The sequence below is a fragment of the Hippoglossus hippoglossus genome, chromosome 18, assembly GCF_009819705.1.
Source record: "Hippoglossus hippoglossus isolate fHipHip1 chromosome 18, fHipHip1.pri, whole genome shotgun sequence".
NCBI lineage: Eukaryota > Metazoa > Chordata > Actinopteri > Pleuronectiformes > Pleuronectidae > Hippoglossus > Hippoglossus hippoglossus.
Window position 1 is genome coordinate 14,965,200 of NC_047168.1, and position 24,226 is coordinate 14,989,425.

General features: G+C 46.7%; 1 protein-coding gene and 1 long non-coding RNA gene across 3 annotated transcripts in view; one reads left to right on the forward strand and one right to left on the reverse strand.

Annotated features, from left to right (window-relative positions):
- si:dkey-172j4.3 (diacylglycerol kinase eta) overlaps window positions 1-24,226 on the forward strand; it is a 42,931-nt gene that overhangs the window by 12,454 nt on the left and 6,251 nt on the right. The window contains exons 1-19 of one of the 2 annotated variants that reach the window (XM_034568663.1): window positions 9,536-9,950; window positions 15,071-15,181; window positions 15,286-15,366; window positions 15,696-15,800; window positions 16,545-16,677; window positions 16,990-17,096; window positions 17,226-17,351; window positions 18,202-18,304; window positions 18,781-18,940; window positions 19,035-19,143; window positions 19,579-19,718; window positions 19,904-19,991; window positions 20,921-21,012; window positions 22,287-22,386; window positions 22,745-22,810; window positions 23,410-23,581; window positions 23,669-23,767; window positions 23,875-23,959; window positions 24,056-24,163. In XM_034568663.1, coding sequence (XP_034424554.1) covers window positions 9,780-9,950; window positions 15,071-15,181; window positions 15,286-15,366; window positions 15,696-15,800; window positions 16,545-16,677; window positions 16,990-17,096; window positions 17,226-17,351; window positions 18,202-18,304; window positions 18,781-18,940; window positions 19,035-19,143; window positions 19,579-19,718; window positions 19,904-19,991; window positions 20,921-21,012; window positions 22,287-22,386; window positions 22,745-22,810; window positions 23,410-23,581; window positions 23,669-23,767; window positions 23,875-23,959; window positions 24,056-24,163 — 2,156 coding nt within the window. In that variant the 5' untranslated portion in view covers window positions 9,536-9,779. Of the gene's footprint in view, window positions 1-9,535; window positions 9,951-15,070; window positions 15,182-15,285; window positions 15,367-15,695; window positions 15,801-16,544; window positions 16,678-16,989; window positions 17,097-17,225; window positions 17,352-18,201; window positions 18,305-18,780; window positions 18,941-19,034; window positions 19,144-19,578; window positions 19,719-19,903; window positions 19,992-20,920; window positions 21,013-22,286; window positions 22,387-22,744; window positions 22,811-23,409; window positions 23,582-23,668; window positions 23,768-23,874; window positions 23,960-24,055; window positions 24,164-24,226 lie in introns of those variants that run through there. The other variant, XM_034568662.1, reaches the window with a different exon arrangement.
- On the reverse strand, window positions 2,898-3,341 carry LOC117751775. Its single transcript, XR_004611918.1, has 2 exons — window positions 3,214-3,341; window positions 2,898-3,145 (listed from the first exon to the last, which is right to left on the reverse strand). It is a non-coding gene; the product is annotated as an uncharacterized LOC117751775 (long non-coding RNA).

The following is a 24,226-nucleotide window of genomic DNA, read 5'->3' on the forward strand; positions in this document are numbered from 1 at the left end:
TTCATTTCTCAGCTTTCCAATCTGGGTAATGAAACCGCCGCACAAACACAAACAAATTGGCCTCACATACTCAGACACACACACACACAAAACACACAGCGTCCAACCTATCACACACACACACACTCGCACACACACACACACACGCACGCTTCAAATGTACAAAGGCTTATTCCAGGAAAGAAACTATTGTTTGCAAGTGCGAAAAAAAAAAAGCCACATCCTACGAAACCCAGAGCAGACGTTGAGTTTTCTAAACACAGATCCGATCGAACGTCGCTGAAAGAAGTGAGAGAGGAAGAGAGAGATTGAGAGAGAGGGGGGGGGGGGGGGGGGTGAGAGAGGTGAAAGAGAAGAAGAAGTGGGTTGAGAGTGTGCGACATGAAAGATGTGTAATGGAGGAGGAAGGTGGCTGACGAGAGGCCTTTGCATTTAAAGTAGGTGTGTGTTTGTTTGTGTGCGTGTGTGTGTGTGTGTTGTTGTTGCAGGATTCCCTTCAGTCTGATGAACAGACGAAGGGAATCAGAGACTCACAGATGGAGTGCTGAGAAAAGACACACACACACACACACACAGAGAGAGACACACACAGTTTGTCATGCTTTGTAACAACTCGGCGAACTCTTTGTAGAAAGTCTATTTCTGTCGTGTGGATGTTTGACAGCAGCCTCTTACTGAATATGGTAAATCCTCTCACTGTGTTTATTCCTCCGCTTCCTTCTCCTTCTTCTCTTTCTCTCTGATTTGTATTTGTTTCTCTCTTTAGCATTTTGACTTTTTGGTGTTTCTCTTCTTCTCTCATACGTCGTTCTTCTCCGTCTTCTTTAGTTTTCTCTCACTTTCTTTTGTCTTTTATCTCACTTTATGTTTAATTTAGCTCATTCTTTCTTTCTTTGTCGTTCTTTCTCCCTCTTTCTATCTTTCTGTCTCCATCTCTTTTTCCTGTGCCCTTCTCTCTCTCTCTCTCTCTGTTCCAGGTCAGTGTGAGTGTTCCTGCTGTGCAGCGTTCTGTTGCCTCACACAGACGAGAGCTGATCATGTTGTTATCACACAGTCACAAACTTGAACACACCTCGTTCTCTCCATCTGCCTCCTTCTTCTGTTCCTCGACCTCTTTGTTTGCAGAAAGTCTCTAAAAAACATCATCTACATAGTTTTTATGGTTTTGTTGGATTTAAAGACACGATTCAGTTTCAATTTAAATTAGAAATTAAAACAGTTTGTGTCAAATGTTCTTTATTATAAAATAGTTGGTAGAAATATAATAAAATGCAATGACATTTATCCAGAATCTGTAAATTTGCACGTATATATTTTGACATTTTATTACAAGACGTTGAAGTTTCTGCTCTGGAGGTTTTATCTTCTCACTGAACCAGAACTGGCTCCAGACCAGTTGTGCTGTCACTATGTTTGCTGGTGCTGCCACTTGTTGAATGTGAAACTCATTCTGGTGTCGTACGTCACAGGAACATTCAGACAAAGACGGAATGAACACGCACGACTAAAAATAATGAGCACACGCCCCACTTTGCATTTGAATGTAAAATGAAAACCAGTCTAATGCAGCTTCGCTTTGCATGTGTTACGAATCACTTCCTCCTGCGGTTACACAACATTGTTCCCAGTTAATGTGACGTGACCATGAAACGCTGATAAGACGCAGAAACCCTCCCAGTTAATATACAGCAGCCGCCCACCCGTGTAAACACCACAGGCTGTGATCCCTCGCCCTCCACACCTCCACTATCGGAGCTGCACACATGCCGCTGGACCCGACCCGTCGGCGGACTTGAGCTCTCGACGCGTTCGGAGCCAGACAACAACAGAGAATGAATAAAAAAAAAAAAGACATGAAATATTCGTGCTGAGTGTCCAGGGGATGACCGCAGATGCTGTTGTTGGTTCCGTCCTCTCCAAACCAGAGACATTTCTGTCGTGGCCACAAGAATGTGGACATGTTCACTGCGAGACGTGACCTCAAACAGATATTATAAGAGTTGCCACAGACACACAAGCGATTGGCTCCATTTTTAGCCTCCGCTGGGACACGGGGTCTAAATTTAGAAGGTCTTTTTGTTAAACAAACACAGCATCAGCACGTTGGAGGATTGTCAAGACACGGCGGCCATGTGTTTCCGTCAGCGCGCGTGTTTATGTATGTTGATTTATCCTCTTGTGGACACTACATGTGCGTGCAGAGCGAGGTTATTTTAACTTTGCGAGTTTTATGTAAACAGTAAAAAAAAAATCCAGAAGGGGAAAAGTAATGGAGGCAGAGAAGGAGCGAGCGGAGAGAGGGAAGAGAGGGATGGAAAAGGTTCTCGAGGGGCAGTTCAGTTTGGTAGTAGTGAAAATGGAAAGCAGAGAAGTGGACGGAGGGATGAGAGAGAGAGAGAGAGAGAGATGTGTGGGAGGAGGAGAGTTGTGTTTCATTAGCAGCTCGGAGAGAAGCCCTCTTGAAACCATGCACAGTAACTGCTCTGCTTGTGTAAGTGTTTCAACAGAGTGCAGCAAAGTTCACTGTTTCATAATGACTCCGCCCGGTGGCTGTGACACAACGACCGGGCGACGTCACGATGCATCGACATTTGCTAACGAGTTAATTAATCCTTAGATGCTCGTTCGCGTTTTCCAAAAAATCGAGTTTGAAAAAAAACAAGCAATGCACTCGAAAGGCCAAGCTGACAGTGAGCGCCCTCTAGAGGAGCTGTATATTCTGTATTCAAGTCATTGCTTTTCAAATATTAACCTCCCCCCACATTTGAATGAATGTTTGTTTTTGTGATACAACTTTGTTATTTTATGAATTTCAAGCAGGCCAACGTTTTCCCAACAGAAAAGCTTTATCGTGCGTATTTTCATCTGGTTTGTTTTTATGTTCTGGGGTCAAACCAGGCGTCCGTCTGATGAAATGTCCCAGTGACCGACAGAAGTGGATAAAACAGTCTCAACTTTGATGAGTATCACACTTGCAGAGCAAAGTTCGGATCAGGAAGAGTGCCGCTAATCCTCTGGGCCAAAGCCCTTTAGACCACCAGACTGTGCAGGATGAATTTTAGTGGGTAAATCACACACAGTGAAAAGAGCAGATTATTATGGTCTAGACAGACCGAGATCTGCTCCGTCCATCACATTACAAAACCTAACAGAGACGGAGGAGAGCGGCGCCGAGCCGGGTCACCTCAAGTCGGCGCGTTTCCTTTTTTTCACGAGACAAATCCTGTAAGTCAGACACAAACTCTTGAGTAATGTTAGACTGACGAGATCCCCGTGGACCAGTTAGTGTAATGGTGGGATGACAAGAAGAGGAAGACAAACTGCCGGTTGAAGGAATGGCGGCGGAAGGGGCGGGCGGTCCAGCGGCTGAATCAAAACCGGCTGAGGACAGTGGGAGGTGAAAAGAGGGTTAAAAGAAAGAAGAAATCAGTGTTTGAAGAAGAGGGCGGAGGAGGAGGAAGAGGAGGCATCGATCTGGCCAGTAAACAGACGGACTGGGCAGAGGAGGAAACGGGCGAAGGGATGAGATGGAAGAGGGATATTGATCCGAGGCAGAGAATGAGAGTTCATGTGCAGGGAGAAGAAAGGAGGGAGCGACAGGAAGTGAGATAAGAGATTAAGTGCGAGGTAGAAACGGGAAGAAAGAAGAAGTGACCAGCGATGTACTGCAGCACACCACTGTGCCACAACAACACACAGTAAAACCACCTCTTTGTGTTAAAATGCATCTTACGTCACAAACACGGCCTCCTCCATGTTAGTGGATAGGACGTGGACCAAACTAATAAGTCAAACCACATGTCAAATTATGGCGACACCCATATTTGGGATATTTTGGCTTCAATTTTGTACAATGGGAGGAAGTGGAGATGCGTCTGACATGATCATTTCTGGCTTCAGAATAAAAGCATTCACACACACACACACTGGCACCCACATGTTGAAACTTGAGCGGAATTATTTCGGAATAGTGTTGAACTTCAGCCTCGTAAACTGGGCCTGTTGCTGCAGTGAGTTCACACTGACGTAAACTGGGTCTCTGCGCACAGGAGCAGCGTGTTCATATCAGTTTTCATCAGCTTATGATTCATGGAAACTTCTCGGGGGTGGTCGTTTTGCCGACCGTCCCTGAAGGTGTCACGTGCACGTCACCGATGTGGGAGCAAACATCTGCAGGTTATAGATTAAACTCTTTTTAATGATATTAAGAAAAGTCTGTTTCCTTAAGTCTATTTACTTTGCATCTGTCATCCCACATCTCATCCTGCAGAATGTGTAAAGAAAGGTTTGAGAATTAAACAAATCTTTATTTCAAATAAGTTTTGAAAGGGTTTCCGTCTCGGCCATCTGCACAGACACAGTTGCCCTCGTGCTGAATCCTTAACTTGATCCAGAGCGACTTGACCCCGGTCTGCCGTCGCCGAGGCCGCGGGCTCCGAGCTACTCTGTCACATTTAGCAGCAGCAGCAGCAGCAGCGGAGGAACTGGAGCTGCACAAACGTTTTTCGAGCCCGGAGCTTTTCTCCGTCGTGCTCGGATCCGTCACTTCTCGCAGCCCGTGTTTATGTAATTGACCCACCGACCAGTTCAAGGCTGAAGGCGCTTTTCTAAAGAGCCCGGCAGAACCTGGTGGTAACGTCCGTCCTGAGAGATCCGACTGCAAGTGGCCGGCGCTAAACACGACAGTTCGGCCCCCGACAACGTGAACAGGCCCCTGGTGATGGTGATGTGTTTACTGTCGGTGGTTACAGTGTGTTCTGAACGCGGCTGTAGGGGAATGAGTCAAGAGGCAGGAAAAGCCCCCCCCCCCCCCCCCCCCCCACAGGTTGCCGTGGAAATCTCCCATGACAACGACTTTGTGCCAATGACCGAGAGAGAGAGAGAAGGAGAGAGAGAGAGAGAGAGAGAGAGAAGGAGTAAGCCTCCATTTCTGTTTGCTTACTGTGTGTGTGTGTGTGTGTGTGTTTGTGTTTGTGGGAAGAGACAAATTACGGCCTGACAGCACAGGGACATGAAAACATTGCAGCGCAAACACACACACACAACTTGATGCATTCACACACACCTACACTGTTTTATTCAGTGTATTTTTTAATGTCTTCAGAATGCATCACAAATTTGTTTTAAAATGCATCGTTTGCACACACACACACACACACAGACACACACACATGTGCACGTGCACGTGAACACACGGGCTTCCACCACATCTGACGTGCGTGAGCGTCGGGAGACGAGATTAAACCGCACTGTGTGATCATCAGGGATAATCACCAGCCACAACACAAACACACACACACTCACATTTCCTCTTCACTTATCTCCTCCCATCTTTCCTCTCCTCTTTCTGCCCCACCTGCAGTACATCCTTTCCTCTCTCCTCCCTTTTATTCCCTATCACCTCCTTTTCCCCCTCTCTTCTCCTTTCCTTTCCTCCCCTCTCTCCTCTCTTCCTCTCCTCCTCCTCCTCCCTTTCACATCGAATCACCTTCTCTCCTCCGTATCAAATGTGAAATCTTTATTTGCAGGATTGTTGCAAACATTTTTAACATGATTAGCATCACAAATCCACGAAGGGGGCGACGCACTAATCACTTCCTCCCACCTCTTTCACGTCTATCTCATTCTGACTGAGACTTATCTCTCCATTCCGCAGCGCTCGTGTGTGTGTGTTTGTGTGTTTGTGTGTGTGTGTGTGTGTGTGTTGAAGGATTACGCAGCATCAGAGCCAGATTTTGTCCGTATGCTCGGAGGCAACCCCACCGCCAGCACAAGCAGCAGATTACACGTCCTTCAGTGCACAAACCTCACAGGCAAAAAACTGGACGGTATTTCAAAAAGCACATTAACATGCAAACTGTGGCTAAACTCGAAGAAGTGTGTGTGCGTCTGTGTGTGTTGCATTTGTGTGTGTGTGTGTTGCATGTGGCTGTCTCTACACATCCGTCCATCTGAAGAATGACAGGGTGTCATCAGATTCTCTCTGGCTGTTTTTACATGTATCTATGTGTGTGTGTGTGTGTGTGTGTGTGTGTGTGTGTGTGTGTGTGTGTGTGTGTGTGTGTGTGTGTGTGTGTGTGTGTGTGTCTATTAATAAACGCACAGAGGTGCATGAGACAGGATGTGGTCGCCATGGTGCAAAGTCCTCCCACGCCGTGTTCTGACTCCGCGCGCACGTGTGTGTGGTCAGGCGTTGTGTGTGTGTACTTGACGGATGAGACAAGCAGTTCCTATTTCAAATGATGCTTCTCGCCGTTACTTGCTGTTTCTTGCAGAACAAGTTTGTCAAGGACACACACAGACACCCACACACACACACACACGCACCCACGCACACACAGACACCCACACACAGGAAGCCTTGTTAACTTCCTGTTTGATGAACAGCACAAAAATATCCAGGTGAAAACGTTGATGAATTCAACTTTGTGTGTGTGTGTTCGTGTCTTACATTGTCAAGCTCAAGGTTGATTTCGAAAGTTGTCACCATGGCAACCCCGCATGCCGTTGCGTTTAAAATGTCAGGAAGCGAAAAGAGAGAAAATTGTGTGTAATTAACGACACACCAGACCTGGGGTCAGCTGTTGTCTGCAAATGAGGTTTCACCCACCTCCGAGCACCAGATGGGGGGGGGGTTTACAGCATCGGGATGAGCCTGTGTGTGGGGGGGGGGGGGGGTAAAGCCCACCTGTGTGAAGTGTTGAAAACAAACAGAAAACTGATAATTTGTAGAACTTTAAAAACCTTAGAGGAACATGGTTTGAACGTAGAGATGGATTCGTGTTTTTCTCTCAGGGAAACCAGTGCACGTTTCTATTTATAAACCTCCACACACACACACACACACACACATCTGACAGTTACTAATGACTGCACCGCTCCATCCTCTCGTCTTCTTTCTCTTTCACTTTACTCACTAGTGTTTTCTCTCCTTCCTCCTCCGTCCCTCGCCCCTCTCTCTCTCCGCCTGCCCTCTGCTGGAGGAAATGAACGTCTGCAGCACTGTTAAAAAAAATAAGAAAAAAACAATCCAAATCACAGCTGGTGACATTGGTCCGAGCCTCGTTTGGCATTCCGACGGCGTCCGTCCGTCCGGGCACGGCGGCGCCTCATGATTACAAAAACACGGCCGTGGCTGAAAGGTCGGGGGGTTCGGTGTCTGCGTCTGTTTTAATTAGCTCCGGCAGAGACGCACCTGAACGTGTCTCTGTCTCCGTGCCGGTTCCAGGAGCTCATGAATAAACAGCTGCTGCCCATTGTTTCAGAAAAACACCGGCTTGGCAACATTTACATTCGGTGACTTCGACGCGGATTGTTTTTGCCGTTAAAACACATTGTTCTGGAGATTTCTCAAGGGAAATGTTTCATAATAACGATTCATTTGGATTCATTTGCCGGCTTTTCAGAATAAGGAACAGAGAGAAGGTAATAAATAAAAAAGAGGAAATATTAAAGGCAACTCCTGTTGGAGATGATGTGATCTAACCCGTGATGGGGTGGGGCGCTCCACATTGAAAGTCGTGCCCCTGTAGGTTCTCAGGCTGGTGCAGGAGAAGGAGACCTGAGGAGGAGGATCTCAGAGGAGGAGGAGGATCTCAGAGGAGGAGGAGGAGGATCTCAGAGGAGGAGGAGGAGGATCTCAGAGGAGGAGGTGTAGAGTTTTGTAAAGGATGCAATATTTCATCAGCAGCCGGTGAAGCTGCAGTGGTGTGGGATGATGTCCTGCCTGAGCTTTGATGACAAGACGTATAAATTCCTCTTTTGAGAATTTCAGCTTCGGCCATTATCGAGAAAAAGTTGTTGAATCTCGTTGTCTTTCCAAGTTGAACCAAAGCAAAGGCTCATCTCTTCTGCGTTGTTTATTCTGTACAGGAGGGGCGTGTCTTTTGAAAAATGTTTCTTTCTTTCTGTCTGATTTTCTAATCCGTCTTCTCTCTATCATATTTCTTTAAAGACAAATTCAATTAAGCAGTTTAACTCCCTTCGCTCCAGTAAAACAATTAGAAATCCCAGTTGCACCTAATTATGTTCTCAGATTCAATGTGGCGAAGCTATACTGATTTTGACATTAGCATAATTAGCTTTCTGGGCTAAGAAACTGACCCTTTTTACCTCTCGGGAGAAAAACAGTGTTTTAATATCGGAGTCAGTTCACATCAGTGACTCCGCTGTCGCTCGTTAAGGCTGCTGATGAAGCTGTGACCTCGTTCATGGATTTAACCAGGAGGAGAGAGAGAGAGAGAGAGAGAGAGAGAGAGAGAGAGACAGACAGACAGAGAGAGAGAGAGAGAGAGAGAGAGAGAGAGAGAGAGAGGTTACGAAGAAGAAGAAGTTGTGGAGAAGAAAGGTGGGAGAAGGAGGAATGAAGGGAGGAGAGAGAGAGGGATGGAGAGACAGACACCGATGAGAGAGAGAGAGTGTGTGTCTGTCTGCAGGGAACAGCATGTTTCTGCTCATTAAAGACACAACGATATGCAGACTGGAAGAACACACACACACACACACTTGTTATAATTTGCCTTGGCAGATGAGACACTGATCTGACATTGAAAACTCTCCGATGACAGTGCGTAGGAAGCAGTGCACACACACACACACACACACAGACACACTAACCTCCCTGAACGTGTGTGTGTGTGTGTGTGTGTGTACTTTTATCTTTGTAGGGGCCGTGTTGAGTATTGACCTGACACAGTGAGGACATTTTGCCGCCCACACTTCGTCGTGTTAACTCCGCTGCGGAGATCCCGTCATTTTGTTCTCATCCAGAATCACCATCGTCGGCTCCTATCGCCACAAACTCTCTCGACTTCTTCGTCCGCGTCTTCACAAACTTTGGAGGCCTGAAGTCTGAGGAACATCCGGAGAATCCGTGTGTCTGGAAGCAGCTTTCCTGTCAGTAACGGTTCCACCCGGTACGAGAGGAGAAAGCCCTGCTCGTACTCTTCGGTGGCGTTCTCTGTAACTAAGCAACTGCACACTATGATCAACGATGACGAAATATGTGTTAGCGTTGAAGGAGATCATCACCGAGCGTGTGGATGGAGATCGTTTCTGTCTTCAAAAGGTGTTTTTAAAACGAAACCATGTTAAATTGGATGTGGTGTTGCTTTAATGGTGGAATTTTAGAGTAAGGTTCAAGGTTCGGGGCTGGGAATGCATTATGTCACTGAGTGTCCTCACTAAGGTAAAAACGTGTCTGTGTGTGTGTGTGGTCAGACTGGTTCTGTGAGTTTTATAAATAGCCTCAAGGAAATGGAGTTGTTCTTACATGACCACACACACACCTCCTCATTTGCATACCACACCTTTGTTTGTGTGTGTGTGTGTGTGTGCGTGCGAGTGTGCGTGCGGGTGTGTGTGTGGGAAAGAGAGAGACACACACACACACACAGACAAAAGAGGTGTGACCTGCAGCACACCTGAGGAGGCGTGGCTTCCTGACTGGGGCCGTGTGAGAGTGAGGAAGTAGGTTTTGTGTTGTGCGAGGAGCCGCTGGTGTGGAAGGAGAGTCCCAGCTGAGGGAGGAGACGCAGCGAGACCAGGAAGACAGCTCAAAGAAAAGTTCATGTCGATAAAGCTGAGAACATTTCAGAACTTTTTTAAAAAGTTGTATGAGAAGAACATGGGAAGGGTCCAGTTCAAATAGCACCAGAGAAAAAGGCCTCAGGAAACCAGCAAGGAGCCGGGGATAAGCACCGGTGGGATTCTTTTTTTAAATTTTTTTGCCATATTCAGAAGGACATCACAGAAAGTGAGGTCATCAGCGTGTGCTGCCAATGACGTGGTTGTGTCAGACCAGTGGCTGCTGCATGGCGCCCCTGCTGTTCCGCTGCGAGGGGGCCGGGCAGGGGGACGACGACCAGCTCAGCCAGGACGACCATCTGGAGTCCAGCCACAACAAGAAGCTGCAGGAGAGTGGGCTGGAGGAAGAGGACAGACAGCACGAGGTCAGGACGGCTCAACGCTGCGATTTCATTGGTTCATTCCCCTTTTTTTAAAGGGTGATTCCAGAGTGTAGGAGGCTACATGAGAGCGTGTGTGCTGGTTTTGTGTTAAACTCTTTTTACACAGTGTCTGTGTGGTCTCACACATTTGTCACTTTTCAAATCTCACAGTAAAAGCCTGGATAAAGTCTTTATTATTCTCATTTTCCAAAAGTCCCCCCCCAAAAAACCATGTATTTACTAATCCCTCAATAGTTTCTGACTGTCTTCGTGTCCGTGGCCCTCAAGACGAGTTGATCCACAGTGAAATGTCGACAAATATTTACTTTACATCTTTCTAAAGGACTTAAGCAAAACAGCTGAAACTATTATTTTAGTCAACAGAGAGAGAATTATAATCTAAAAGAGCAAGACTGATATGGATGAAGGGGGGGGAGCAGATACTGATATTAGTGGTTAATCATTTTCCAGTTTCCAGTTTCCAGTGTATTGTTTGATATATTTACTAAAGACAAAGTTCGCAATGTGTCAAACCAAGAAATGTCCTCAGAGTCTTGATATTTTACAGTTTAACCATAAACTTAGTTATGAATTAAAAGGAAGTGAATACAAAGAACTAATATCTAGACCTTGAACATAGAATATAAACATATTTTCTCAATATTCACGCAAATGTATCTAAGTTGTGTTTATTATTTTATAAAAATATACATTTATAATGTCGATAATTATTTAAAGTCAGTGAAAGATCTTTGTGTTGATGAGCACATCTTCTTTTCTAAATACAGCTTTGTCAACATTACACAAAGTCACACTTCAACAGTTCAACTTTAATTCCTCTCTAAACAAAGTTGATGGACGTGCACATGTTTACTTGAGGGGGGGGGGGGGGGCTGCAGGAAAAAATCGTCGGGAGCAGGAGACTCGGAAACCTGCGATAGTGTCAGGGAAATGTCTGGACTTGTGCGACAGTCGTTACACGTGCGTTTGTATGTAAGTGTGTGTGTGTGTGTGTGTGTGTGTGTGTGTGTGTGTGTTTTCAGTTGAGTAGAGAAAGCTGAAAGGAAGAAGGGGGCATAACAGAGAGAGAGAGAGGGAGAGGGTTGAGTGAGTCAGAGTTATCTGCGGGTTCACGTCACAGCTCTGTTTGGTCTGTGCATGCATTTTGCAGATGAGTAAGTATGTGTGTTAATGCGCTCGGTGAACATCCTCTGACAGCTCTGTGGTGTGTGTGTGTCTGTCTGTGTGTGTCTGTCTGTGTGTGTGTGTGCTCAGGTCTACAGGGGCTGATTGTTGTGATGTAATTAGCTCCGCTCTAATGAACACACACTGATCTGTCTGACAACATCTCTCAGCTGGAGAGCAGCGCGGTCAGAAAAAAAACGCCGCCGCGGGTTGGAGCCGTTGCAGAACCTGACCTTGGCACAGATTACACGTTGTGTTCGTGGTCGTATGTACTGAACCCACGTGCTGTTTGCCCGAACTGATACGCCTCTCCGCCTCTGCACCGCTCAACCTCTGGAAGCCTGACATTCGAATCCATTATTCAGGCCTGGAGGAAGTGAGAGGAGAAGGTCACACATGTTGATACCACAAGAAAGTTCAGTTTATTTCATATCACCAGGAATCCTGCGTGTGGGGTTAGACCTCGAATACTGCTGGAAAGTAACTCTGGTGTAATTTTGGTGTATTTGAAGTTGAGTATTTCCATTTATTAGAGAGAGAAATATAGTTTGTTCTTCAACATATATTCGAGGGTTAGGGTTAGGGTTAATTCTGCTGGAGGAGATAAATTATCTGGTCTTGGGATTTGAACCAACAACCCTCTCCCACCTCGATCACGACATCCAGAGTCGGCTCTAACTTCCAGTAACTTCTTCATCTACATCAGCGTTGCTACGTCATCATCCAATTAGCTTCTTGAGTGACGGCTCCCGTTGCTGTTGTTGTGGCAACCAGGGAATCGCCTGATTGGTGGTCGAGGGATGTTCTGCTGTGTCAGGTGGTTCGGTCGAAAGGGAACTTCACACCTTCTTGTTTGTGTCTTTTCTTCTTTCTTCCATCCCTCGGAAGTCAGAGTTTCTTTCTTCTCCTTGATCTCAAATCCCTGTTTTCCTGTATTTGACCTTTTTGTGTTGTTTGTTTCTCCTCCTGCTCGTCAGTGCCGTCTCCGTCTCTTTCCTCTCTGCCCTCGCTAACGATCCTTCAGGACGTCTATCCGTCTTTCTACCTCCGTCCCTTCCACTTGCCTCTATTTCTCACCCACAGTGTGACAGTATGAGATTTTCTATCCCCTCCGGCTACAACAGCACATTTATTGGAAGAAAGGAAGACGCACAACGAGCTGTACGTTTCATTGCAAGGCGGGACACATGTACACAAACAAACACACACAGCTGAGGAATGAGATTGCGATGCAGTGATGAATTGGATTCACCACTGGTCCGGAGGTGCCTCTGTCTTTGCTCGGGCAGCCAAGGCCATTACTGCAAAGACAGACGGGCGGAGAGAGTGAGACAGAAACGAGCACAATGAAGTGGAAAGATGGGAAAAGGAAAAGATGGATGAGTGAGTCAGAGATAGAAAAGAAAGATGAGGAGGAAGAGGAGTCATGTGGCCAAATGAGAGAGAGGAAGGAGAAGCGAGAGATTAATGGACGTGAAGAAGATGGATTAGAAACAGAGGGTGGATGAGGAGAGGCTGGAAAAGAGGCAGGGAAGATATTTCATAAGAAACTTGGTTGTTGCACCAACAGCTCTTAAAATAACAGAAACCATCTTTGGGAGTTTGTTTGACGTGAATTTTCACTTTTTATGTTGTTATCATGTCCCAACAAGTAACAAGGAGGAGGTGGGATTAACATTTAGAACATTAATGACATTATTCTCTGCTAGTCGTCTTTTGTTTCCTGCGTTCCAGCTCTACGACGACCTATTCTTATCTGTGGCTACGCTTGACCTGTTATTCGTGTAATCGATGATCTAAACCGCGAAATATCTCGTCAGTCCTGAATTGCTTTCCCACGCACACACTTTCACTTTCTCCTTTTTACTGTAAAGGCCTCACGCACACTTTCTCTCCCGTCCGGCTGGCAGCTTGTCGGCCGCTGGTCGTTGCCACGCAGGCGGCGAACCCCCCCGTCTTAGTTAGGCCCGGATTGCAACACCGTTTTACACAAGAACAACAACATGTGTGTGAAATGGAAAAACACCGGAACAGGTTTTGTCCTTTGTTTTTATTACAGTGTAATCAGAACTGCGGATTCAGAGATAACAAACCCAATATCCTTTCCCCCTCATTCCCAATTTCCTTTTAGCACTTGTTTGTCAAGGCAATCTGTGGTCGGAGATCGGTGTTACACATCAAAACAAGTCTGACCTTTGTGCTCCTGAAGAACGAGAACGTTGTGTGTTTGTCTTTTATTCGTTTTGGCCTTTTCCTACGAACTGTGGGAACCTGCATATCTTGAAATAAGCAAACTTAAGGTTGCAAATAGTCGTCTGTCCCCACTGGTTCCACGTCTCTGGCACATGTTTGCATTGCTCAACACAGCGTTTACCTTTGCCCGCAGGGTTTCAGTGGCGCTGCAGGTTGTTCGAGCTGATTCATTACACATGACGTAAAAGAATCTGGAGTCTGGGATGATTAGACGAGTTGACTCACACGCCCGACCACAGGCATTCTTCCACATTTCCAGGTGTTACAGAAACGGGACGAGCATGTTGATGTTATTATCGTCTCTTGAGTTCTGTGCTTCTGCTGGAAGTTTGTCGCTTCCTCCTTCCTGTTTTTGAGGATATATCTGATGTTGCTACACAAACACTCCCAGTAAAGTCCAGCTTTATGGGGCTGTGTGCAGTAAACACGGGTTTCTGGTGTGAAAGTATGCAGGCGCCACGTGTGCACACGCAGACACGTGGTTATCCACGGGAAATTCACTGGCGTGTCATACGAGCTGATCTAATGAAAATTGCCGCGTCGGCTCGTGCAGGAATGTTGCTACACAGGAGGACGAGTTTTAAGATCGTATCTCAGCCTGTGTCCATGAGAATCTCCATGGCGACCCCCTGACATCCCATCTCAAATTGATTACCCACAGTGCATCCGCTCCCCTTAAGGCTTGTGCTCATAAATAGAGAAAGAACAAGTGTTGGATGAGCGGAGGCCCCGAGGAGGTTTGAAGGAAAACAGCAGTAGAACCTGAGAGTCTCAGCAAAACAAACCGGTGTCGTCAAATGGAATCATGCATTCTGAGCGTGTGAATAATTCTCCTGCAGCTGCGGATGATGACTCCTCCCCCCCCCCCCCTCCTCCTCCTCCTCCTCCTCCTCCTCCTACCTGCTGCATCACTTCATCACTATTGCTCCGTAAAGACATTACCTCATTGCCTCGGCTGTCCAGACACTCTGCATTCTGACACTCGGCCAAACTTCAGCATGACTTCGTAACAGGAATTTCAGAAAAATCCCTCTGAAGTGTTTTTTAAATGCATCAAAAACACTTAACAATTATAATATATGATGATGATAATAATAAGCTTTATGGATTAAGCACCTTTCAAAACACACGGTTACAAGGTGCTTTACAAGTTAAGAATTTAAACCGGTCAAGTCAGAAAGTTCAGTGTTTTCGTTTACAGCAAAGCTCTGGAATCTCGTCGTCTTTCCAGGTTTTCGTTCTCTATTAGAATTGTCGTAACACATCCACTCGCTTGCTGTGACATTTTCCTGCTGTATTCTCACGTGGGCTCACTCAGACATTCTCTGGACATTTTACTCGGAGGCTTGAAAAGTTCAGGAAAACGTCTGGATGTCAGTGCCGGTGTGAAAGCAGCTCAAGAGAGGATTTAAAAGTGGAAGAGAATCTTAAAATCATAGAAATGTGCTGTTGATTGTTTCCGTGGTTGTCGAGTCACCTGACGGATTCAGTCGACACCTCGCCGCTCATCTGCTGCGTGTCTCTGTCGTCTGTCTGACAACAACAAGAAGTCCCACTGACACGAACCGGTCTGTCGCCGTCTGCAGACGTGCGAGCGGCAGGAAGAATAAACCGTCTCTCCGAGGATCTGAAGGCACTAACGTCTGCTTCCTCTTCCTCGTGTCTCCCCCTCTGACTCACAATAGAAAAGTGTGAAGGAGGGAATCCTGTTGAAGCAGACCAGCTCCTTCCAGAGATGGAAGAGGAGGTACTTCAAGCTCAGAGGCCGGACCCTGTACTATGCCAAAGACTGCAAGGTACAGGACTTTGTTTTTCTTGTTCTTACGACGTCGCAGAGACGTTCAAAAGGTGAATAAGTGTCGAGCGTTTGTCATGTTTTGTCTCTTTCTTCCCTCGTCAGTCCCTGATTTTCGATGAAGTGGATCTGTCGGATGCAAGTGTGGCCGAGACCAGCACCAAGAACATCAACAACAGCTTCACGGTAAATAGTCAGAAACCGGCTGAAAACTGATAACTGTTATTATCAGTTTTTGTTCTTGCTAGCCGCGACCACAGACTTGGTCGCGGTCGCGATGGACAACATGACAACTTGGTCGCGATGGACAACATGAAAGTGACTAGTAGTTAGTAGACGGGACATGGAGTAGACGTTAAATACATTTTTTCTCTGTTTGCTGGAGCATCATCCACGACACGACTATAAGAAATGAATAAATGAGGAATAAACTCTAGATTCCCTCGTAGATCAGCTGTTTTGTAGCTCGGATCGTTTCTTGTGCGATAACTCTGTCTTTTCTCTTTTTTCCTCAGGTGATCACTCCCTTTCGCAAACTGATGCTTTGTGCCGAGAGCAGGAAGGAGATGGAGGACTGGATCGGGGCGCTCAGATCCGTCCAGAAATGGGAAACCTACGAGGTGAGATTCTGTGTTTATCTCCTCAATCGACTAAGAAATGGGCCAAAGCTCGTCGGGAGCTTGTAGTTTATTTTGACGAGCGTGTCCTTCACGTCTTCCTCCATCTTTCTCCTCCTCCTCTGCATTCCCTCGGTCTGTCTGTTTTTCTCATGTCTGCGTCTCGTTCCAGCGGCAGATTGATGCGCCTCGTAAAAAAAATCACAGCCTCTGCATTAACAGGCCATAAAAAGGGGGGATGAGCGCTGGAAGCTGAGATCTGAGCCGAGCTTCTGAGTTCTCACTGTACATCATTGTCTGATCCCTAGTTATTTCCAATTCATGGGATTCAGCTGCAGTTCAGATGATGGAGAGGATCTTGTAGAGTTATGAAAAATCTCTAAAAATAGTCATTTTCCACTGGGAGTTCTGGTTCGACGCCTCAGACTGTTCCTGCCGTCTTTTCAAACGCTCTGTGTCGGCTGCTCGGCGGCGGCAACGATATCTTAGTCTGAACTTCCTGCGTCTCTCTCTCCTGAGGCCGCAGAGTTTAATTTGTGCTGCTGATGTCATTATCTCATCCCTGCCTCCATGTTTCCTCTGGCTGAAATAAAAAAGGTCGCCGACCCCCGTCCTGCAATATCTCCACGTTCCTCTTGGGGCTGTTTTCATTTGTGATGTAACGCTCTCGGGATTCTCGTCCTCCACCTCCGAGCCCCAGACGGTTGAGCGAGGAGTTTCTGACGTGGTGGTTTCTTCCGTCCTCAGGCCAGCCAGTTCAACATGGAGCATTTCTCCGGGATGCACAACTGGTACGCCTGCTCGCACGCCAGGCCGACCTTCTGCAACGTGTGCAGAGAGGCGCTGCCGGGCGTCACCTCCCACGGCCTGTCCTGTGAAGGTGCACAGACACACACACACAGACACACACATTTCAACACACATTCCTTGGAAGAAATATATTTACAGCTTGTGACTGTGAGAGTGAAGAAGTAGGATTATTGCTCCAAGCTTCAGGGAGAGGTTCTGACACACGGACACTTTGGAATTGTGAAATCATTTTCTCACCTCTCTCACACAAGCAGTAAACATTACTCAATACACACGCGTTTCATAATCGTTTCATAATCGCTGATACCAACATATGTACGTGTACGTGTAAAAGACTCATATCGGACAAACTGATAAATCTGTAATTATCTGTCCTCTGCAGTTTGTAAGTTCAAGGCTCATAAGCGCTGCGCAGTCCGCTCCACCAACAACTGCAAGTGGACCACACTGGCCTCCATAGGAAATGACATCATTGAGGACGAGGACGGGGTGAGTGTTTAAACCCGGCCTCCTCCGTGTTAGTGGATGGGACATGGACCAAACCAAAAACATTTGGTTTCTCTCACTTGTATGATGACGCTCTGCTTTGGCTTCCTGCTCTATTTTAATTCTCCCCAGGTGTCCATGCCTCACCAGTGGCTGGAGGGAAACCTGCCCGTCAGTGCCAAGTGCGTCGTGTGTGACAAGAACTGCGGCAGCGTGCGGCGGCTGCAGGACTGGCGCTGCCTCTGGTGCAAAGCCATCGTGAGTGGGATTGATTTTTTGCCTCCGTACAAAAAGCTGTCCTGTCAAATCACCGTTGGTTTTCACTCCAGACGTCGCTGCGAGCCCAGAGTTATTTTCAGTTTCGCTCTGACACTAGAGAGTGTTTTTACGAGATTGAAATAAAACAAGTTGACATAAAGGCACTGATATTTACGACGATGGTGCTGAACTAAGTTTGATCCAAACCTCTGTCCGGCAAGAAGTCAGGATAATGTGTGAAGTGATAGAACGATAGAATTAGAAAATGTATTCTTTTAAATTAACTCCCGAGCTTTGTCCCATTCTTGGAAACATGACATGTAAAGAACGCCTGGAGGGAATCTCTTGAAATGTGGTTCCACACTTGAGATGGAAGCACAGATGCATCTCTGTCAGCTTCAGACCTGATGCTCGTCTCATGTCGTGTGTGAGGCCGTTAACAGGGTTAATGACATTAACCTCTTTGGTCGTGAAATGTAGTGAAAAAGTCCATTAAGACACGATCACAGGACAAAACATCAAAGAGAGGAAAGAAAGATTCACTGAGACAAATCTATTTATCAGGGTTTAGCTGATTTCATGTTTAATTTAAAGCTGCACGAGTCTGTCGTCCCTTGAAGACACAAAGTCAAACACGCGTGTGCAGAGATGTTACTTCACTCACTGTTCTGGTTTGATTAGAGCAAAGTAAAACCTAGAATGTAAAGTGTGATCATCAAAACACACAGAAACAGACACACACTAGTGAATCAGGGGGATGTTTGTAAAGGTTATAGGGCCGGCATTTGGTGGGTTTCACAGTAATGACCTTCTGTTTCTACTGTGTGTGTGTGTGTGTGTGTACTTGTAGGTCCACAGCAGCTGTAAAGAACAAATGGGGAAGGTTTGTCCCTTGGGTCAATGTCGAGTGTCAATCATCCCCCCCACTGCACTGAACAGCATCGACTCAGATGGTGAGACACACACTCACACACACACACACACACACAGTATCACATGTTCAGCAGGTTCAAAGTTCAGCTGTGACTCCTCTGAACTCCAGTTGTGTGACTCTGTGACGGACTCCTCCCCTTTTTTTTCTATCTTTTTCATTTTGTTGTGTCGGAGTTGAATTTCAGTTTAGTTGTGTTTTACATAATTTATTCACGCTAACATGAATGTTGATGACGTTTGAGGTGGAGAGTCACAATCTCAGTTTGCATCAGCACAGTTAAATCAACACTTTGTCTGTTTCCTCCTTCATCCCCTGAACGTCTGTTTTCTAAATCAAAATGATTAGATTTGTTTGAAGTCCTTTACAGTTCCCTGGCTTTCAGGATCCATCACATTACTTTTCTCTTCATCTGAACTTGACTCTTAACGACTAAAAACTACTCTCCAGGCTTTTTCTTTTTCAAAACCTCAAGTCACAGCAATCCTCCTCCCTCAGGCTTCTGGAAGGCCACCTCGGCGTCGTGCTCCAGCCCCCTCCTCGTCCTGGTCAACTCCAAGAGTGGAGACAACCAGGGCGTCAAGTTCCTCCGCAAGTTCAAGCAGCTCCTCAACCCGGCTCAAGTCTTCGACCTGATGAACGGAGGACCGGAGCTCGGGTACGTGGGCGTGTGACCTGGAACGCCGTCGTGCTCTGTAGAGAAACAATTAACAAGCGTTAATCCGCCTCTTCCTCTCCTCTTCCTCTCTCAGCCTTCGTCTTTTCCAGAAGTTTGTGACGTTTCGTATCCTGGTGTGCGGAGGAGACGGCAGTGTGGGCTGGGTGCTCTCGGAGCTCGATAAACTCAACCTCCATAAACAGGTGAGAGCGACGAAGAGGAGGAGGAGGAGGAGGATGATGTAATACTGATGCGTGAGGTCGCTGTGGAGAACAGAGAGTTACCTGTTTTGCTAATGTTACGAGATAATTAGGCTGTTGAGAAAAGAAGCTGTAGAATAAATCTATTTTCTCCTGGGATTCATCGTCTGTAAGTTTTCTGTCATCACTGGATCTAAAGTGTAAATATTGTTTGACCACATCTGGACTGTATCCAGAGTTCAGCTTGAACTGATTCATCAATGTCTCTGAATTAATCAGGATTAATGAACGCCCATGTTTTCTAAATTGGCCTTTAATTAAAGTAAATACCAGATCGAATCAGTTTGAATCGCTTCAGGTGAAACCAACCAGCGTGTCCAGAATCAGCCTCTGGTGATTCTCCACTGACTTCACCCTCTTGTGCTCGTTCCTCCGCAGTGCCAGCTCGGCGTGCTGCCTCTGGGCACGGGGAACGACCTGGCCCGCGTCCTGGGCTGGGGGAGCCTCTGCGACGACGACGCCCAGCTCCTGCAGATCCTGGAGAAGCTGGAGAGAGCCACCACCAAGATGCTGGACCGGTAAGAACCTGAGGGAGGGGGACAACTTGTGTCCAAAGGTTTAGGTCTCTCTCTGTGTTGAGGTTAAAAACTAAGTTAGAATCAAACTGTGAAGCCTGAGTCCTTTGTTTTGTGTCGAATAGTAAACGTCACGACTTATTTCTGCTGCGTGACATCGATGTGTTTGTGTGTTTGTGTGTTTTCAGATGGAGCGTGATGACATACGAGGTCCCGGCCACCAGCAAACACACGCCAATCATGAAGGAGGACGACGGCCTCGACTCTCCGCTGCAGGTGAAGTAGCTCCGCGTCCAGGAAGCCGTCCGCTCTCTGAGGCAGGGTTTCCATAAATCAACCCCCCCAAAATAAAAACAGATCTCACACAGGCGCCGAGAAATTATTATGTAAAACCTCCGCTGAGAATCAATGGAGGCCGGCAGCTGGACGCCGAAGCAATCAGACCACAGCCACGGGGGGGGGGGATATCGAGGAAGGGCAGCTCTGAAGTTTTTCCAAGTCACCGTGACTCATCATCTGCATGACCACCTCCTCACCTTCCCTTCGGTCAGAGTCTTATTGTGGCGAAGACGTTTTGGATTCATTTCTCGAGTTCCTCCAGGCGACAAACGTTGTGTTGCAGCGTTTTTCAGGATCGCTCACACAACAGCAGGGTGGAGGACTGTGGACTGTGACTCAAGCAGCAGGGGTTCAGGTCCGGCTCCAAGAGGGGGGGGTCACAGACGCTGTTCTGCAGGAGTTGTTGTGTTTTACTCAGAGGCAACAACTGGAGAAGACGGCGCCTGCAGAGCGGGAGCGAAGAGAAAAGGTGTCGTGTTGACGTCACAGCAGGAGATTAAACGCAGCTTCACACCTTCGCTCCAACGACCTGTTTAACATAATGACTCTCAACATGGGAAAAGGCCCCGTTCACACCTGGTTTAACATCTGTCCCGAGAGATAAGATCACAAGGGTTCAGCTCAAACGGTCTAGTTAGTGGACAACCCGCTCTCCCCCCTGAGCCACAGCCGTCCGGCCCTGAATGTGTCCCTGGAGCGCAAATTATGTTTTTACATATTCCCGTTTGTTTGTTAACCCGAGAGAGAGTAATTTAATAAACCTGACCACCGAACCCGCACCGATGTATTCTTCTAAAATCATATTCAGGGTTTTTCTTGTCGTTTTCAGTCCCAGGAACTAACCTGCTCCCTTTCCATTTCCCCAGGTCCACATCACTCAGTATGCAGACTCCGTGGCCTCCCACCTCGCCAAGATCCTGGACTCGGACAAACACAGCGACGTCATTTCCTCCGCCAAGTACGTGACGTGAATGCGTTTTTAAAAAAAACAAAAGGAATGGGAGTGAGGGAGTGAGGGGGAGGAAGAGAAGGTGAAGAGGATGAGGGTTGAGTGAGTGTCTGGTTAATGAGCATTGATTGTCTTTGCTCTGCTCACACACACACACACAGTAAATGTCTCTCGGCTGTAGGTGAGAGATGAATCAGTGTTTAGTCGTCGTCCTCGCTGCATTAGCACGTCAGCAGCCGTCCTTTGAGAAAAGACGTCCTGCTCGTTACAGAGTTTATCTTCTGTTGTGAGTGTTTTACTGCAGCACATTTACATCACCACAGGGACTTTAGTTCAATGTGCATTTCAGTGGGATTCGAACACGTGTCAATTTGCGGGGGGGGGGTCAAGAAAAAACATCGAAAGTGAAGCCAATGCACCAATGACACTTGTATTCTCGCAACCGACCAACAGGGGGCGACTCCACTTCTCACTTTATAACGTCAGTAAACATTTTCCAAAAGAGTTTATGTCTCAATCTCTCGTTTCAAGTCTTCTTCAAACAGCTGATGTTCATTTAGTAGATTATGATCATTTAGAGTCAAATAGACCATAAAGCACCGGATGTATTGGGGGGGGGGGGGGTTACCACAGTGTGATTGACAGCTAGTATCATCCAATGGGTGCAGGTCTCAGGTGCAGGTGGGCGTGCTCTTCCTCCAAATATGTTCCCACTTCTTATATTTTGAACGTTTTCGTCAGTGAAAATCGTTTTTTACACCAAACAGTGAAATCTAAAACCTGCAGCTGTATTAACATCTGCATGAAACCTCCAGTTCTTCACCGTCACACTGAGAACAGCAGCTTCACCCTCTGAACAACGAGTGTTCACGCTAACTTCTGTCATTTCCTCTTTAAACAACCTGCCGAGCTGCACAGGAGGACGACACTTACATCAATGAGGCGTGTTGTGTTTTGGTTTTTAGCGATAATCACTTTACAGGATCTGCTATTTGCTGAAGGAGAGTGTGAGTGTGTAGAAAGGTCTCTGCTGAGTCATGCAGCTGCACACACACAACAAACAATACGTTTAGCTTTAATATTCTTAACTCCTTTGTATTTGTATGATGTATTTATTATTCCCGCAACGAGGATCAATAAAGGATCATCTTATCTTACCTTAAATAACAATATGTCTATGGACAGCTCATATCGGATGAGTTTTTATCAAACAGCGTCTCTGACTCACCGAACCTGATAATGACTAACACCCCCCCCCCCCCCCCCCCCCGTGCTCCCTCCAGGTTCCTGTGTGGGACGGTGAACGATTTCGTGGCGGAGGTGGGGAAGGCGTACGAGAGAGCCACAGAGAACAAGGAGGAGGCTGACGCGATGGCAAAGAAGGTAAATGCTTCTGTGTGTGTAGTCGTGTGTGTGTGTGTGTGTGTTATGTAAGCGCTTGTGTAACAGTGGCTTAGTGGGCGAGTGTAGGTGTGTGTGTGTGAGAGAGACGGAAATAGTTGAAGGTTCAGTGTCGCTCTGTGGCCGTCACTGTTTTCAAGTGTTTGACTTTTCATGAGCGTTTTGAAGGAGACGCTGAAGAGGAGGATGAGTTTTATAACCAATAAGTGGGATAAATTTGTTCCTCTGGCTAAAGTGCAGCCTTTTCATTTCACCACATCCTTAACTCTTTAGTATCTTCAGGTTTCTCTCGTTATATAAAACCTGATACTAGCGACTGATACTTCTACTTTTCTCACAGTGTTCGCTGCTGAACGATAAGCTGGACTCCCTCGTCAAGGCCTTAAGTGAGGAAGCAGAGGCTCAGGTAATAACCAGTGAAGTTCATCAGTATGTAATAATCAAAGCTGTAGATCTGTGGAGTCGTAGGTAGAAGGTTTTGCCCAAAATGTAATTTTAACACTTCAAATTCAGGTTGACGTCTTCTCCACTTCTTCTCCTTTTTGAAAATGTCTGAAAACAGCCTATGATTCTGTTTTAACCTCAGAGATAAAAAAGGTAGACACTTTTATCCTCTGCGGTGGAAATGTTTGAATCCCTCTGGACTCGACCTGTGCAGCAGTGGAAGTGAAAACACAAAAAGAAGCTTGTTCCCTGCAGAGTCTTTTATTCACAGATTGATTTTGCTGCTTTAAAAGAAACGGCTCAGCCCTCGGAAACGTCCGAATGATTTACGCCTCGTGCTCCAGAAGAGAAGAGGCAGAGAATTTGAATCAGGCTTCTATATCTTATCTATATTTCATACATAAAATATGGATAATCCTCCAGCAGCTCGGCCTGTAAATGAATATTTACTGCAGCCTGAAAGGCTCCACAGAGTCAAGTTTATGAATGAGGTGACGCTGCCTGGTTCCCACTGCTCCTAAAGTGAAACAAATCTTATTTCCCTTCTCTGTGTTCATGCAGGTTGTGCCGGCAGGTTCGGTGCCCATCCAGGAGACCGGCGGCTCGAGCCCCGGGGAAAGTGGCGGCGAGTCGGGGTCAGAGGGCAAATCGTACCGGTCCAAGGAGCAGCTGATGCTCCGAGCCAACAGCCTGAAGAAAGCCCTGAGGCAGATCATCGAGCAGGCGGAGAAAGGTACGAGCGACTTTACCCCTTGAACCGGTCGGATATATTTCTGTTTTTAAACGAAGTGACTGACGTGTGGAGTCTCGTTTGGTTCAGTGGTGGACGAGCAGAACCGACACACGCAGGTGCAGAGGATGTCGTCCTCGTCCTCCATCAAGAGGGAGAACAGCGAGGAGCTGAAGGAGGCCGAGCCACGTACGTTTGAATTTGTATATTTTATAATAACTCATTTAATGACCTTTTTCTATGAGACATTTGCTGCATGAAGACGTTTTAATTTTACCCATCATGCCTCACTCCAGGTCCGGGCAGCTTAAGTCCCACCTCCCCCATCGTCCTGGAGAAACCAGAGAGTCTCCACACCGTCACCTTCAACGAGGACTCAGTGTAATTCAGTGTTTAACCTCAGAGCTTGATTATTATTATTATCATCAACAAGAGGGATTACGATGTTTTAACGGTTGATTCATATTCTGTGTGTAGACACTGTTCAGAAAAGTGCGTGATGAACAACTACTTCGGCATCGGCCTGGACGCCAAGATCTCCCTGGAGTTCAACAACAAGAGAGACGAGCACCCGAAGAAATGCAGGTATGAACACACACACACAGACACACAATGTTCACAATTATAACGTTGTACTTTGTATCTCCA